Below are 16,822 nucleotides of genomic sequence, written 5' to 3' on the forward strand. Positions count from 1 at the left end.
CTGATTCCTCCCATCCCTTCTCCTCCCACCCCAGAGATACATTTCCCTGACAAGAAGCATCAGAGTGCAACACAAGCACGAGCAGCTCCGTCAGGGAGAGATCTACAGAGCCGCCACTGTTATTGCTTGTGGCAAAGCAGAATTTCCAACAAAAGCCCCCTTTCCCTGGAGCCGGTTAATATTTCTCTCCTGACAAAGTATCCGGTGTATTTATAGGCTCCTGTGCAGTTTCCTCCCGTGTGATCATGGCTCCTGCAAATGAAACCCGCAGCAGGCGGCGAAGGCAAGAGCAGCTCTCGTGGCCGCTCCCGGCCGTGCCCTTCCTCTGCCTCCGGCACTGGCTGACACCAGGCCAGCAGCTTTTGCTTTTGTTACTCTAATGCATGACAAATTGCTTAATATCAGCACACCGAGAAGCGAACGCAATGGAGCTCCACAGCTCCATAAACCAGAGGAGCCGGGGTTCGGCACGGCGCAGGTGCTCGCCCGGTGGGTAGCAGGGCTGAGCTGGGCGCTGCCGAAGCCCCGGGAGCTCCTCTCCAATTGATGGGGCAGAGCCTGGCCCCACTGCACCCACCCCGAGCACCCGTGGTGCAGCACAGCCCCCACTCACCAGAGCCACATCCCGCACGCAGCCCAGCACCGCCCTGCTGCAGCTCAGCCTCCCTTTAACACCAAGCCCCAGCTGCGTGCCTGATGCTCGTCTCCACCTGGGCGCAGCGCGAGGGCAGCCCCAGCTGGGCCCCTTTTCTTTCCCCAAGACAGTGCCAGAACCACCACCCCAAAGGACAGAGACCCAGGCAGGGTTTGTTAAGGAGCTTTATTAGCTGCAGGGAGCTGGGGGTGCAGGCTGGGGGCGAGGGCAGCAGGGAGCCCCCAGCCCTCTCCCCTCCACGGCCCCCTCCCCAGTGGCAGAACTTGCCCATGGGGGCCGGACTCTGCCACCTGCCCCAGAGCCGGGCGAGGGGCACAGGGCAGTGCGGCGGGAGGGGAGCATGGACAGGAATGGGGGCACAGGCAGCAGCAGCCCCGGGGATGGAGCAGCGGCAGCCAGGGCTGGCTGTGAGCCCCCGTTTCCCCCAGGAAATGCGGAGGGCAGGGGGCAGCAATGCACGGGGGTGGGCCAGCTCCAGCCCCGGGACTCCCCGAGCCCCACGGCCAACGGCTGAGCATGCCGGGAGCGTGCCGGGAGCGTGCCGTGCCGTCCTTCCTCCGCTGAGCTCAGGCCTCGACGTGCTGGGGCAGCTTTGGGACAGGCAGGGGAGGGAGAGGCGCTATATACAGTCCTTAAGAATGGATGGCCTAACTTATAGATGTGCTGTGGGGCTGGAAAAGAGCAACTAAACTGGGCCTCCTACGGGGGAAAGGATGGGGTTCGCTCTGCAAAGCACAAGGGGGTGAGTGGAGGATTCCTGCGGGCAGGGACAGAAAGCCGGGGCGCGCAGTGCAGCGGGTGGCAGCAAGCAGCGGGGGGGCTGCCCCGCGTGGGGCCGGCGGGGACAGGGGCCACCACGCGTGGGTGCATGGCCCTGGCACTGGTCCCAGCCCCGGTGGTGAGCTGGGGGCCCCAGTGTGCCCGTCCTGCTCCCGTGCTCCAGCCCCGGCACCGCCACGCCACGGGGTGGGGGAAGAAACCGCGGTGGCGATGGGAGGAGGGGGCCCGGGGGGCGGCGGGCGATGCGGGGCAGTGGGGCCAGTCTCTGGTAGCAGCACAGGACCCTCGACGGCTCCGCTGAGTCCAGGGGCTGGGGGGCTCCGGCGTCCCCCCCGGCACCGCCTGCCTACAGCACGCAGGAGGCGTCCACCGAGCGTTTCTTCAGCTCCTTCCCGGCTTTGTGGTGGTGGTGGTGGTGGTGCGCGTGGGCCGAGCCTGGCACGGCGGGGTCCGGGAGCGGGGCGCCCCGCAGCTGGGTGTCCTGGGGGTGCCCCAGGCCCCCTGCCTCCTCCACCCGCAGGTACGCCTTCACCTTGTGGTGCCGCGCCTTGCCATCGCTGGAGTCGATCACCCGGCACTCGTACGTCCCCTCGTCCGCCGGCTTCACCCGGGACAGCCGCAGCTTGTGGGAGATGTTGCTGCCGACCACCTTCACCACCTGCGGCGGAGCAGACGGGGGTCAGGCAGCCCCTGTGCCCCTGGGTGCCCCCGGCCCCGCGGTGCCAGCCCCCACCCGTGCCGTGACGCCGTGTGCTGGGTCCCTCCGGGTGAGCACAGACGGCCGAAGGGGCCACCCCAGCCCCAGCCCTGGGTCACAATAGGATGAAATCCCCAGCGTGCGCCCGGGTGAGCGGGGCTCGAAGATCGATGTGGAACCACGCCGGCTAATTAGCTTTTCTACCAAATTGATTCGCTCTCAGTATTTATCACCCAATGAAATTTAAGACTTACTCACTAGCCAGAGCTGCGGCTGCTATTGGGTTAGGTCAATAAATCAGATTTATAACCCGCCCTGAGGCCCCTGGCTCTGTTCCCTATAATCACACTGGATGGCAAAGGCCATTTTTCTACTTGCCACCGCATTTGTTAGCTGAAGATTTTATGGTGTTTAGAAATTGGGCTGGGAGACACAACCAAAGAGTCACAAACTCCTGGCTGAGGAGGCAGAGGGGGGAGCACCGGGGCAGGAGCAGCAGCACCGGCCCCACGAGGGCACCAGGGTGACAAGGCCGTGGTACAGAGCATGCGAGAGAACCAAGGACGTAGTGCGAGAGGACCTTCAAGAAAAACCTTTGTGTTAGTAGAACAAGGAGTCACTTAGAAGTTAATGGCTGGGAAACCTGGAACTAATAAAAGAGCCCCCCCCATTTGCTGGCACTGCAGTCGGCCGGCGCAACCACTGCCCTGGCAGGTCAGCGAGCCTCGTCCTGTGGCTGAATTATAACGGGCTGGATAATTTTATGGCTGCTTGTAATGTTCCCAGCTCCACCGGCTGTGAGCAGAGCAACACGACCCGTGCTCCACAGCAGGGCCAGGACGGACACACAGCCGCTCCCTGCAGCCCCCAGGGGACCAGTGAACGACTGGCAAAACATCAGGCTGTTCTGTAAAGGACTGAAAGGGAGAAAAATGATAAAGCCAGGACTGCGTGTTTGCTACCGCGCAGCAAACGGCTGCTCCAGCCCCTCAAAATGCCACTGGGGCAGCAGAACCTCGGGCTCTGGAAATGCAGCTCCATGGCAGGGTGGGCTTGCTTCAAACCCTGCGGGGATGTCCCACGGCACCGTCCTGCAGGGCAGTACGTGCTGTCCCATCCCTGATACTGCGAGGTGAGCCGGTAACGGGCTGTCTGATACCTTGCTATGTTTTGGTGGGTAAAAGATGGCCAAGGGGTGCCTAGTGTGATGGTTTCTGCATGGGATCTACATTGTTTTGTATTGTTTTACTAAGCTGCTGTTTGTTTTCAGTCAATTGCCTCTTTGTCTGTCGTGCGCATTTTATCAGAACCGGTTGTGGTGTTGTCTTGCCTTTGTTCATTTATCTTCCTTATTCTGTAAACATTTAATAATCAAGGACTTTTAAAATAACCAAAAGAATGGTTTAAATCTCAAGCCTCTCCCTGGTGGCTTGATCTGGAAGGAAACAGCAGAAGCATCACACCCATTGTGCTTCGAAATAAATCATAGCTGCACACGCACATGCATTGATTACATTCCCGCATGTAATTAACTGCCTAATTATGCTGAAAAAATGCGACGGCAGAGTTGAGCAGGAGCCCTGGCCCTGTTCCCCTCCCGTGCCCGGACAGGTCATTCTGCCCACGGCTGCTCTGCCCAGGACGTGTGGGGTGGCCAAGCTACGGGGCGGCCCGAAATCCCCACCCGGAGGAGCAGAAGGACCCACATGGGAGCAGGGCAGCACGTGCAGGAGGACCAAGAGCTGCTCTCCCATGTGGTGCAGACGTTTTTAGCAAAGCTTTCTGCTCCCAACACCTGCTGGAGGCACCCGAGCTGCTGTGGACACTCGGGGCAGAAGGCAGCCCTGGCACCCCAGCTCCCCACGGCACAAGGGGTCGGTGTGCGCAGCTCCATGGTGGGGCCAGATCCGGCCCAGGAGCTGGGCGGCCACCTCGGGTCCGGCTGGAAGATCTCCATTTCAAAAAGGGGCAGAACTCCTGGTTGCAATCAGCACTCAGCTGCGCACGAGAGCAAGCCAGAGAATCCCAGGGAGGGATTTTGAAGGCACCTGCTGGGCTTTAGACATTAATTCTGGGAGCGTTACATTGCCCATCATGAGAAAAGTGACAAATGGGGGCTCAAACCTCGGGAAGCAATGAAGAAAATAGATCAAAGGGGATATTGTCTCCCTGGGGAATTCATTACCGGCAATAGAATTTACATGTGCTAATCCCCACAGATGAGAAATGAGAGGCAATGCCCTAAATCACGAAGCTTTTTGGCATTCTACTTGCCCTGGCACTTTCTGTCCTTGCCCTGGGACGAGCACCGGGGCAGAGGGGCTGATGCTGGCCGTGGGGTGCCTGCCACAGCCACCCCTCCTCACCCATGGGGCAGGGACAGAGGGGAAACAGCAGGACGCTGGCCACGCACTCTGTCCCTGTCCCTGCCCCTGCCCCGTGGCGAGGACGGCACCGCGCCACCCGGCCAGGGCAGCCGCGGCTGGCGAGGGCGCATGTGCGACAGCAAAGGGGCCGAGAGCATTTATTTTATTTAACTAATTAGTGTCTTCTCATTCTGTTCACATGAGCCTAAATGGCTTTGGAATGCTAATCCGGGGAGTAAATCAGATTATTTTCTCCTGAGTGTAAACCTGCTCCTCGGATGCCTACAGGAATCGCATCTGAAGGATGCCCCAGGCTGTTCCAGTGCCCCCAGCACACGTGTTCTGGCAGCTTGGCCCTTGCAAAGAGAGAGACAAAAGCCCCCAAAGAAACCAGCCCCTGGCCCCCCCACCCCCAGCAGGTCTGTGCAATTCTGAGCACCAGCATTCTGGGGAAAAGTTACAGCTGTGCCCTCGATTAAAGTCCTTGCAAGAATCATTATCAAAACTCACGCTTATTTTTGTCGCGTCCTTCCCAGCCTCCTCCTGCTGCGATGCTTTTAGCTGCTGGGAAGAGAGGGATGGGGGAGGGAGACCGGAGAGGGGGAGAAAAAGCATTAGTTGAGCTGGAAGGAGGGAGAAAAGCCATCAGAGCAATTCCCACCTCCGCCAGGAGCCCAGCTTCAAAGGCTGGGCCAGGAAGGGGCCGAGGTGGGCGAGCGGCGGCTGCACAGCCCCGAGCGAGGAGGAGGAGGGCGAGGGGTGACTGGGCAGAACCCGGGCAGCATGGGGCAACCAGGGAGGGCAGGGGTGCAGGGGGCACGGGGAGGCCGGGCTGCTCGCCCCCACCACAGCCCAGCTCCAGCAGTGGCCACGAGCCCACCCGAGGCCGGGGCCGGAGCCCTGCCTGCTGCAGCATCACCACTGCAGGGGGGCCTCTCCCCAAAATGCCCCGATCGCCATGAGCGCTCCCAGGGGAGCCCCAAGCTGGCAGCAGCGAGGAGGGTGCAGGAGTCGGGGTCCCACCACGCTGCCCCCCCCGCCCTGCGCCTGCTGCCCCTGCCCCGTGCCTCTCGATTTATGGTAATGCCGGCAGCAGCTCTGCCAAAGACACAATAATAAAGGCTCATTAAAATACCTAAAGCTGCCTTTCCATTATTTGGCCCTTATCTCTGTGTGAACAGAAAGAGAAATAAAGAGACAGCTGTTTGCCAAGACCGATATACACGGAAATGGGGGAAAACAAGGAGGGTGGGGGATGATGCAGGGATGGATCCGACAGAACAAGTTTGTGATGAGATGGGCGAAGGCAGAAGCACAAAGACCACCCCTCTACCCCCCACCCCGTGTCAGATCCCCGGGGACGTGCCATCTGGCCCCACGGCTGCTGGGGCAGGACACCAGGACAGCCCTGCCCCGCTCCCACTGCGGAGCACCCTCGGCACGGCCGGGGGCTGCGCACCCGCTGCAGGAGGTGCCCCGGTGCTCTGCAGACTGGGGAGGCACTGGGGACACCAGTACAGGACACTGGGCAACCCCTGCGGACAGGGTGGGGAAGGGCTGTGGTGCGCAGCGGGAGGGAGAGGCAGGACGCACGGTTACCTGGCTGGAAGCCCACGTCTGTTTGTCTGTCCAGTCCTTGTGGTTGCGGACGTACCACCACTGGATCTCAAGGGAGTAGGACGGGGAGCCGCTGCCTCGGAAGGAGCACGCCATCTCCACGTCCTCGCCGGCCTGGGCCGTCATGTCGTGCGGGGTCTCGGTGAACAGGGCTGCAGGGGGCACAGCGGGGGTGTGGGTGCCTGTGGGCACGGTGCCACCGAGTGGCGAGGGGACGGCCCCACCAAGCTCCTCGCTGGACCCGTCCCTGCCATGCAGGGGTGGCCGCTGCCTTCCCCGTCTACCCCCTCACGAGCAAGCCAGCCCCACTGCACCGCACGAAGCAGCCCAGGGCAGCCCAGGGCAGCGGGAGCCCCCCCGGGTGACCCCATGCCCGCGGTGCCCTCCTGCCCTGGAGCGGGCGCGGGACCCCACGCGCCTCCAGGAGGTAGTAAATAAATACAGCGTGATCGCATCTCCGCTTAAATCAGAGCATAAATGAAAAACAAATCCTTGTTTAATGCGGCCCCCAAACAGTCTCCCACATGCCATATGGTTTGCTTTCCTCTCTCAAAACAAATATTGTTCGGAGATGTAATTAGAATTCTTTTCATCTTCTCTGGAGAGATTATTGTTCCTCTGTAAAGGCGGCCCCAGCGTGCAGGTCACTAGGAAATGTTATTGTCACAATCTGCGGCGCCTCTCACGGCGTCTTCTCCCCGGCACGGCGTGGGGATGGGGGCTGAGCCCCCAGAGCTGGCACAGCCGGACCCGGGGCTGACAGCATCCCCCCCCCCCCCCGCTGCCCTGGGGTGGCCCCGGTCCCGCTGGAAACGGCTCCGGAGTGGGGCTGGATGCAAGGAGGATGCAGGCGCCCACATCCCCAGGATCCTCATGAGCAAGTGCACGTGGAGGGGGCAGCACCGTGCCCCCACCCGCCCAGCCCCGAGCAGGATCTGTCCCTCCCCGTGCCACGTGCTGCCGGTGCTGCCAGCTCCCAGCTGCCGCACGGGTCCCTTGGGTGCGCCCAGAGGGCACCCACCCCTCGGGGAGCGGCGCACAGCTCCCCAGGGCTTCTCACCGAGTCCCGATCCCGCCTGAAAACGAATTATTATCAGCCTAGACAGAAAAGTTAATACCTTTAATATCTCTCTGTCCCCCTGGACGCATGGAAATCCCTTACACTTATCGCTTTCCTTTAATCCATCTTAGCGGGGGAACGGAGGAAAATACACAGCGTAAGGGGCTTAACGAGCGTCCCGCTCTCCCAGATGAATTCCCCGCACCACTCCCGCTGCCCCCGCTCGCACAGGACCTGGTCCCAGGAGACACACGGGCGCCGTGCAGGAGAGCCTGCAGGAGGAAGCGGCGGCTGGGGACACGGCCCCGCGGTCTGGGGCCGCACACAGAGCACGAGGGCCCGGCGCTGGCTGCAGAGGGACACGTGGCACGGCCGGCACGAGGCAAGGAACCCGCCTCGGACCAGAGCCCACCGGGACCAGAGCCCCTCATGGGACCCCTCCCCTGGGCCAGGCCCCACCGCCAGATGTGGCTGTGCCGTGGTCACCCATGGTCACCCCATGGTCACCCCATGGTCACCCCATGGTTGTGCCGTGGTCACCCCGTGGTCACATCGTCCCTGCACGGCGGTGGCAGAGGCTTTCCCTGAGCCCCAGCTATGGCTTTATTTAAACACTGCATGGCACAGCAAGGAGCTGACCCCACAGGTGCTGCATCCGCCTGACCCCCAGCCCCCTCCCCAGCGCCGGGGTCCCGCAGACACCCCCTGACCCCCGCGGCAGCCCCAACAGGCACCGTGCGCCCTCCTCCCCCCCGCTGCATCTCCCCGGCTGCTCATGGAGGCAGCCTGCAGGGCGTTAATTGCAGTCTGAGGGGCTGGCTTTGTGCTGGGCGGCCCCAGGTCTGCAGCCCACGGCTGAATTACTCGGAACACAATTAAAATCAGCTCCCACGGACGGGAATTTGGCAGCGAGCGGAGAAAAGGCTTGATGGAATCATGCACCTTCTTTCTTTCAGATTTTAATTGGGAAGCTACGTATTAATTAACTTCAGGGCTCGGCCTCCCCGAAGCGCATCCACACCCAGGCGGGCGCTGCCAGGGCCCCCTGCCCGAGGTGTTTGCCCCCTCCCCATTGCTCCAGCCCCTGCCCCAGGACCCCTCCCGCTGCCACCAGGAGGGGCCGGGGCCCTGCTTTGCCAGGGCAGAGCCGGGCTCCAGCAGAGAGGCTTGGAGTAACCTCAGCACTGCTCAGGATGTGGCCCCACGAGGCCACAAAGGCCCCATGCAGCGGGCAGGCTGGCTGCACCCCTCGGCCAGCCCCGCGTCTCTGCCCTAACCCTAAAAACCCACAGAGCAGAACAGACTGGCGTGGGTTTGGGACCACGAGCATGGCCCCATCCTCACCGAGTGCCGGGGGTCCCCTGGGTCCTGCAGGGATGTCCCTGGTCCACGAGCAGGACGAGCACCAGCTGGGGGATGAAGCCTTCCCCCTACCCCACCCCGTGCACCCCATGAGCAGCAGCTGGGGGCTCGCAGCACACAGCTCACAAAGCACCCAGCGACAGCAGCGGGAGCAGAAGCAGGACACAAATAATGTCTGACAGCACGAGGGGAGGCGAGGACACCTCCCCGCACGTCCCAGCCCCTCATGCCCCCCTGCAGTGCCACAGCAAAGCTCCATGAAGCAGGCAGAGCCCCCGGGGGTCTCCCATCTCCAGGGACACCCCAGGGAGCAGAGGCAGCGCTGGGGGCTCAGGCCAGCAGGTCGCAGCCCTGCTTGGGATCAGGCATCTCCTCGGATCCACTGCTCTGGAGGTTTTTGAGCCTCATCATTGGGTCAGCTGCGCTCAGCCAGGGCTTGCTAAGGAAGGTGCTGTGCTGGGCTGCACAGCGCCCTGGTGGGCTCCCAGCCCCGTCTCAGCCACCACCAGACCCCATCTCCCCCCTGCCATCGCTGCCCGACCTCCCACCGCCCAGCACGGGGCTGGCAGCACACCCGAGGACAAGGGCAGGAGCATCGGACCCAGCTGCCGGCAGAGGTAGAATAAAGAATCGCCTTAATTAGGGCTATGATGGCGTTACCTTCTGATCAGGCAGTGAATTGGCAGCTGGCTCCTGCGCTTCTCAATGGCCTATGGAAGTGATGAACAGCTTGGGGACCCTCCAAGGCGAGCAGTGACGGGGCCGTCACGGTGGAGCTGGTGGCAGGGAGAGGATGGCACAGCATGGCCACGGCAGCACAGAGCCTCCCCCAGCCCGTGCCGTGCCCCTGCAAGGAGCAGGGCTCCTGCATCTCAGCACACCCGGTGCCCGAGTGCCCCCACAGAGCACCATGGCCAAAACCACCCCCTGTGGTGGTGGGGGCACCAAGGGCACCGTGCGGGCAGCGGGGACGCGGCTCCGTGGGGCTCGCACCAGCCCCAGCGCTGCCCCCCTGCAGGGGGCTGGGCAGAGGAGCCCCCGGCACCAGGGGGCTGTGCAATGGGGCAGCCCCACAGCCCTGGCACAGCAGGGACAAGCAGAGATCTGCTCCACGCACACAGGGCTGTGAGCGCTGCGGCCCCCACCTGCCCCCCAGCCCCGTCCCTCTCCCCTCCGCTGGCGCTGGCGCCGCGTCCTCCCAGACAAAGGGAGGGGGACTGCAATGGGCTCACGGCTCCGCGTGGTTTATGGCCTGCTACCTGTCATAAACTGAGAAAATCAGGATCGATAAATCTTCCAGGAAACAAAAATCAGGGGAAATAAAATGAACTCAATGGGGAAACACAGATAAACGGAATTGAAAACGCCTGCTGGGACAGCTTGGTGCTCTCATAAACCGGAGATATAGCAGCTGCCCGGCTCCCTCCCTGCGGGGGCAGGATCCGGCCCCGTGGCCGCCTCCACGGGAGGGGGGGTTGAGGACGGGGCCCCTGCTGCGAGGCCACGGCCACGTTGGGTGCCTGGAAGCGACCGCGGGACCCTGCGCCCCCCTCGCCCTGGTGCTCTCTGCTCCATGGGGACCCCCCCAGATGCCCGTGGGTTCGGTGGCTTTCCCAGCCCCGGGCACCCACAGCCCACTCCTGGCAGAGCCCCTGGGGGCAGTGGGAGCATCGCAGAGGTAAGGGGGGGCAATGGAGGGAGGGGGGGGAATAACCTGGGTGGAATCTGCAGGTTGGCAAGCGCTGCACGAGCCTGCCAGGAGCACTTCGTAACGCCTCGCCGAACAGACGGGTGCGGAGCAGGCAGGGGCATCCCTGGGCGAGGGGGGCAGGAGCAGAAAGGGAGAAAGACCTGGGGGGGGGAGCAGCTCTGCAGGAGCCAAGCAAAAGGGCGGGGGGGGACCAGGAGGCACAGAGACCCCAGGGCCGGTCCCAGAAGCCACCGACACGGCAGGGACCAGGGACAGGAGGGACACACCGCGGTCAGGTCCTGCAGGGACCCGGCTGGGGCAGCCCCATGGGCATGCAGGAGGGTGATATTTGTGTAAACACGCACCGAAGGGTGGTGAAATAGGTATCGGGTACTTGCAAATGCGTATTAATTACCTGGTTAGTGCTCTGTGAATTAGTTACCCCACTGAACCACAGCCCCCAGCAGGCACGTCTCTGCCCGGGGAGCAGCAGGAGCAGCGGCCCCAGGGGCAGGACGGCTCCAGCACCCGCTCCCCTCCACTGGGGCCGATCCCCCCCTACCAGCCCCGCACCACTCCCGGCCCCCCAAGCTCCCAGGGCTCAGCCCACGGGGTTGGGGCCACCCTAAACTCTGCAGGAACCACCTCGGGGCCGAGCGATGAAGATTTGGGGCCAAGGGCTTGAGCAAGAGCCAGGCTGGGGCTGACGGCAGGGGGGGCACACCCAGCACCAGCAGCCGGCCCCATCCCGCAGCCACCCCCACTCAGCACCCGAGCCCCCCGCCTTGGGGAGAGGTGGGGGTCTGGGCAGCATCGCCCCCAAATCCTGCCATGGCACGGCAGGCATGGGAGGGAGAAGCAGAGGGAAAGGGGCTGGGGGATGAGGCTGGGGAACCACAGCCCCCAGGGAGGGGAGGATGCGGGGGGCACGGGACCGCTGCGAGAGCCGCTGCTGCTGCCCCCACCCCCTCCCCCAGACTGCCGCTATTGTGTTTTGGGCTGCGATCAAGTGTGGCTTATTCTTTCCCTTCACAAAGCTCCGAGTCATAATTCATGGTTTATTATGGTTCGGTGAGTCAAGACACTCGGAGAACTAATTGCCAGCTCAGCCGCGCTCTCCCGATAATCCTCGCCCTCCACCGCCCCCTCCCCGCGCCCCTGCAGCAGGAGCGCCCTGAGGGGCCGGGGCTGGGAGGAACTGGGAGGAAACCGGCCCCAGGCTTGGCTGCAGCAACCCTGGGTCTGCGCTGGGGCAGGGGGCAGCCCCTGGCAGTGCCAACCCGGACCCCAACCCAAGCAGCATCACCAGCTGTGCCCCACCTACAGCCCGCACCCCCGGGAGGCACCCAGCGGGGCTGGGCCGTGTGTGCACGGACTGCAAGCAGCAGGAGCCAACGGCGAGCCCAGCCCACGCCAACGCTCACCGCCACCATCACCATCACCAGGGGCTCAACCAGAGGCAGGACCCAGCTGCAGGAGCTGCCGGCGAGCTGAGCTGCTCCCTCCTGGCTGGAGGAACCTGCAAGGAGCACGCAGGGTGGCAGTGACAGCCGTCCCCACGCTCTCCTCCCCGGTGCTTGTGGGCAGCACTCAGCCCTCCCCGGGGATGCTGCCTGCTGGCACGCCAGTGGCAAACCCCACCCTGAGCCCAGCCAGCTCCCCAGATCCGCTCCAGGGGCTGTGTTTGCCCCATGCCCCATTTGCACGGCTGCAGGAGGAGCGGCTGCACAGAGCCAACAGCAGCCCATGGGTGCTGCCCGGTCCCCAGGTAACCGCGTCCCTCCTGGCCCACCTCATGTCACTGTCACCGACGGCCAACACACCATGCCAGGGGGCCTCCTGAACCCTGTTGCAGGCTGCCTGTGCAGGGGTCACGGGGGACCAGAACGTCCCCGCACGCTGCCCTGCAGGCGGACAGATGCTGCTCCATGCCCTGCTCCATGCCCTGCTCCATGCCCTGCTCCATGCCCTCGCCGCGCCGTGCCCCCAGGGACACGGGGTTTCTGGCTTGTTCTGTGCAGATTGGACCTGAAATCGCCCTCCTGTTCCCATCTGCCCATTCAAATCTATGAATGAATCTCCTCCTAATAAGCCCGCGCGCAGGGATGCTGGCCCCTGGTCAAAAAACAGATCACAGAAAAAAAAAAACAACAGTGCATAAACAGCGGTGTGATGGCCGGTGTCAGCGGCGAGAGCAGGGCCAGCAGCTCCGGCTGCAGCCAGCACGGATGCCCCCCCCCCTCCTTCCTGCAGACCCCCAGAGCTCCCCCCAGCCTTGGCTCCGGCTGCAGATCTGAAACCTGCCCCGAGGCTGCAGGGAGAGCAACACCGAACCCCAGCCCGGGGCCAGCTTTCCCCACCCAAGGTCCCGCTGTAGCACAAAGGACGCAGCCGCGGCTCCTGCACCTGCCCCTCTTCCAAGGGAGCGCCAGGTTGGAGCCCCACAGACACTGCCTGGGGACAGGGAGGGCTCGTGCTCGCACGTGGGCACAGCAGAGCCATTTCTCTGCCGCTATTTACTGTCATATTAGCAGCAGAATTACCTCAATTTTGCAGCGTAAATTAAAAACAACAAAAAAAAATCCAACTAATTTTGTGATTGCGATCAGGCCAGAGCTCACCTTGCCAGGGAGTTTGAATTAACCTTGAAACCTGCGAGTATTTCTAATATTTGACAACCGGGGGCTGGGCTGCAGCCCGCAGCCCCCGTTTCGCTGCAGCACAGGAGGGGCCGACAGCGAGAGCCCCGCTCGCCCCGGCGCCGGGCAAGCGCCTTGTGCAGGCAGGGGACTTTGTGCTCTCGGATTGCTGAGTGGAGTAATGTTTCTCAGACAATTCACTCCCAAAGGGAATGAGGAGGAGCAGTTATTTGATAGCATAAGTGGCAAAAGAAAAAAAAAAGGCTTGGCCTGTTACTATGGCTCCCCGAGGGACCCCAGGCGGCGTTTGGCAGCCTGTCCTTCAGACATCACCTGCCTGTGGTGCTCATCTGCTGGGGGGAGATCTCCAGCGGGGCAAGGCACCGGCTGCTGTGCGCTAACTGGGAGCAGGCGGACAGAGCTGGGCGCAGCTGGAGCCCCAGCCCACGAGGCCTCACCCCCAGCACAAAGCATCGGCCGCGGCAGAGCCACCCGTGTCCCACCACGTGTGGGCAGCCAGGTGGGAGCCAAACCTGAGCCGAGGCAAACGGCCATGGAGAAGGGTGCAGGACACAGCCAGGGCCCTGCACCCATGGGCTGGAGAACAGCGACCGCCCCTGAGCCCTTGTGCCACCAACCGTAACCCCACACAGGTGCTACGGAGAGCGCCCGAGGCAGTGCCCAAGGTGGACCCCGGGTGGGAGAGCCCCAACCCCAGCAGGTGCCGGGAGGGGGACAAAGAGAAGTCTCCAGCTCCATGCCCCCACCCCTGTGCCCCAGCCCCACTGCCCTGCCCACGGCTCCAGCGCTGCTGCCGAACGCACCGGCTGCTCGCTCTGGTGTGCTGCCTCGCTCCCGGGGAGCGTTATGATTAAAATTGGCTGTCACTGTCCTAACGTAATAATTCCCAGTGTCTGGCCCGTCGTCTGTCAGCCTTCTTCAAGGGAAAAGAAAGCGCAGACATTTGATGAGGAGAGGTGTCAGAAGTAATTGCGTTGAATGACTGCACGAACAGCAGCAGGAAAAACACATCGGATGGAGTATTCCCACCAGGAAGCATGAAAAAATCCAGCACAATGCAAAGTGTTTATGAAAGTAATTGATAGAATAATCATTGGTGTGTGAGACAAAGGAGAAGGGCAGCACCCCGGGGAGTCGGGGCACGGCTCCCTCCAGCCTTCAGCCATTCAACTAGCAGCTTTATTGATGGTGAGACACTCGCGCTCGCAAACGATGCGAGGAAGGAGACAGGATTCTCCTCCCCGGCAATGCAAGCTGCTTACCAAGCGGCTCCCTGCCCGCTCCAGGAGCAGACAGGCTGGGAAGGAGGCTGGCGCTTCCCAGCCGGCGCAGGTTTGAAAGCCGATGGCGCCAGCCCAGCGCGCACACGCTGTCTGCGCCGGGGTGCATGAATAATTGAAGGAGCCAGCCCGAGGAGAGGAGCGCGGCTCGCGGGGGCGGCGGGGAGCTGCGCTGCTGCCCGCCGCTCTCCTGGGGGCCGCGGGGCTGGCGGCAGAGCCGCACCTCGGGGCCCGGCGCTGGCTGTGGGCAGAGCCCTTGCCGTGGGGACAGGGAAAGGACTTTCTTTGACGGAGACTTCCTTTCCCTTCCAGGGCAGCTCTTGCTGCCATGTGAGCTGGAAACGCATCGCTCGTGCTTGGGGGGACGTCGGGTGGAGGAGTCGGCCTCACCCACGGAGTGCAGGTCTCTGTAGCGGCCCCCGATGCCCACCGAGTTTCCGTTCGGTTCCCTCCCCACATCTGGGGCCAAGGGAAAGATAACAGCGAGCACACTCCCAGCCGGGCCGCACACGGGAGAGGCTCCGTGAGATGGTGGCAGGCAGCTCGGGTGGCTGCAGCAGAGCCCGGCAGGAGCTGCCCGGCCCCGGCAGCCCCGCTCTGCCCGGCAGACCCTATCCAGCCCCTCCGCACCCCGGCCCCGCCGCCAGGGAAAGCTGCACCAGCAAGCAATGCGATGATCAATCTCCAATCTGCTAAACAGCAATTTATACAGGTTTTCAGCACACAGCTTTTATCAAATTGGTATTCACCTACTGAACACAAATGGCTTATTATACATGACCCACTTACTCACTGCTTTTCAGTATCGTTAATAAAGGTTTCTGTTGTGATTAAGTGAGTTGCTGCAGAACTGCTCGTAGTTGAAAGCTGTAATGTGGCTCCAAAGTGCACTTACCCTACCAGAATATTTTTCTCCTTTGCTCCCTTCTTCCTCGCAGCGACCATTTCACTATTTATTCGCCTATTGCTGAATTTCTGAGGGGAGCAGCAGAGGATAATGGAGGCTGTTCGCCCACATCTCCTCCCGGCATGCCGGGCTGGTGGGTCCGGAAATCCTCCTGCCTTTACCCCACCGGTGCAAAGGCAAATGGCAAACCTCCCGCGCGGCGCAGGCAGGTGACTGCCGGCCCACGTACCGCACTGCTGCAGGACACGGCGTCCCCACAGCCCCGGCACAGCACAGCCACCGTGGGGCTGGGGCTGCCTGGAGGCTCCTCGGGGCAGGGAGCAGCTCCCGTGCGCCTCCTGCTCCAGAGCCGCTCCGTGGGGCTGGCGGCGACCCCGCAGCGGAGCTCCCGCAGAGGGCCCACGGTCACAGCGCCGGGGCTCGGGTTAAACCCTCCCGTGTCAGCACGGCGAGAGGAAGGCAGGTCCCGGCACCGGCCTCAGAGGTGTCCCCGTCACATGCCCCGCACCCCGCAGCTGGGGGTGCCCCCGCGCTACAGCAGACTTCGGGGGCTGCAGGAAGGGGCTCCCCCCGGGCAGAGCCAGCAGCGGAGCCGCTCCTGCCGTGAGGGCGCACGACGCCGAGCGGGAGGTGCACGGCGCCGTGCACGAGGATGCACGCTCACACGAGGATGCACAGAGCTGAGCACAGGGATGCCCGGCACCGTGCACGAGGACGCCCGGGGGTCCGCACTTACCCGGCGCCGTGCGCGGGGCCGCGCCGTGCCAAGCCCCCGGGCTCCGCCGCCCAGCGGCAGGGGCAGGGGCCGGGGCCGGGGCCGTCCCCGGGCGCCGGGGAGCGGAGCGGCGGAGCCCAGCCCCGGCTCGGCCGGGCCGCCCGCAGCTCCCGGCTCGGCGGAGCCGCCGGCGCGACGGAGCGCGACGCGGCGCTGCCCGCGGTGGCGGAGCCCGGCACCGGCGCGGCCCCCGGCCCCCGGCCCCGTCCCGCAGCCCGGGCAGGACCCGCCCCGCCCCGCCGCCGGCCCCGGGCCGAGACCGCGGGGACCGAGCCCCGGGGACCGGCACCGCCGGGCACGGACCCCGGGAGCGCTCCGTGCCCGCCGGCCCCCCCCCGGCAGCCGCCACCCGGTGCCCGCCGCCCGGTGCCCGGTGCCCGCCGCCCGCGCTCACCGCTGCCCGCCGCCGGGGCGTCCCACGGGGGGTGCCGGGAGGCGGCGCCGAGCTGCAGGTAGAGCCCCAGGTAGTGGAAAATCCCCAGGGCCAGCGCCAGGGCGCCCATCTTGCCGCGGGCGCGCCCGTCCCGGGGGCGGCGGCGCCGCCGGGCCGAGCCCTGTCCCCGGGGCTGCGCCGCGGTCCCGGCGCCGCCGCGCTGCGGAGCTCTTCCCTCGCGCGGAGGGCGCCGCGCGGCGAGGCGGTGCCGCGGCTCGCCCGGAGCCTCCCCCGCCCGGCGGAGGGATCCCGGCCCCGCGCACACCCCCAAAGTTTTTCCCACGCTCCATTCTTAAAGTGCGCGGGGCGGGGCCGGGCCCCACGCGCCCCACGCGCGGCCCCGCGGGGGGCTTCCCCGCGCCCCCCCCGCACCCCCCCCGCGGGCGGCTCCCGGCACAGCGCAGGAGCGGGGCCCGGCCCGGAGCCCCCCCGCCACGGAGCTGCCCCCACGCGCGGGGGGGGTCGCGTCCCGCAGCCCGGGCTCCCCCCGCGGAGCCGCCCCCGGGTGGGGAATGGGGCCGGGGGCGCAGCCACGCTCCC

The 16,822-nt window shown here is 64.4% G+C and overlaps 1 protein-coding gene across 1 annotated transcript; it reads right to left on the reverse strand.

Annotated features, from left to right (window-relative positions):
* Positions 1-1,075: 1,075 nt before the first annotated feature.
* Positions 1,076-16,444, reverse strand: VSTM2L (V-set and transmembrane domain containing 2 like). Its single transcript, XM_084296918.1, has 4 exons — positions 16,244-16,444; positions 6,098-6,267; positions 5,009-5,062; positions 1,076-2,093 (listed from the first exon to the last, which is right to left on the reverse strand). The coding sequence occupies exons 1-4, from the start codon at positions 16,350-16,352 to the stop codon at positions 1,782-1,784; spliced, it is 645 nt and encodes a 214-aa protein (XP_084153044.1). The 5' UTR covers positions 16,353-16,444; the 3' UTR covers positions 1,076-1,781.
* Between the last annotated feature and the right edge of the window lie 378 nt (positions 16,445-16,822).

The sequence above is a fragment of the Netta rufina genome (genome assembly GCF_964035555.1).
Source record: "Netta rufina genome assembly, chromosome: 16".
Classification (NCBI taxonomy): domain Eukaryota; kingdom Metazoa; phylum Chordata; class Aves; order Anseriformes; family Anatidae; genus Netta; species Netta rufina.

Bases quoted from the DNA above. Each gene is read 5' to 3' on its own strand.
- VSTM2L (XM_084296918.1), bottom strand. From the start codon at position 16,352: ATGGGCGCCCTGGCGCTGGCCCTGGGGATTTTCCACTACCTGGGGCTC. The intron at 6,268-16,243 runs GTGAGCGCGGGC...TGCCCCCTGCAG, and splicing joins CGCCCCGGCGGCGGGCAGCG to CCCTGTTCACCGAGACCCCG. The intron at 2,094-5,008 runs GTGAGTTTTGAT...GCTCCGCCGCAG, and splicing joins AGGACGCGACAAAAATAAGC to GTGGTGAAGGTGGTCGGCAG.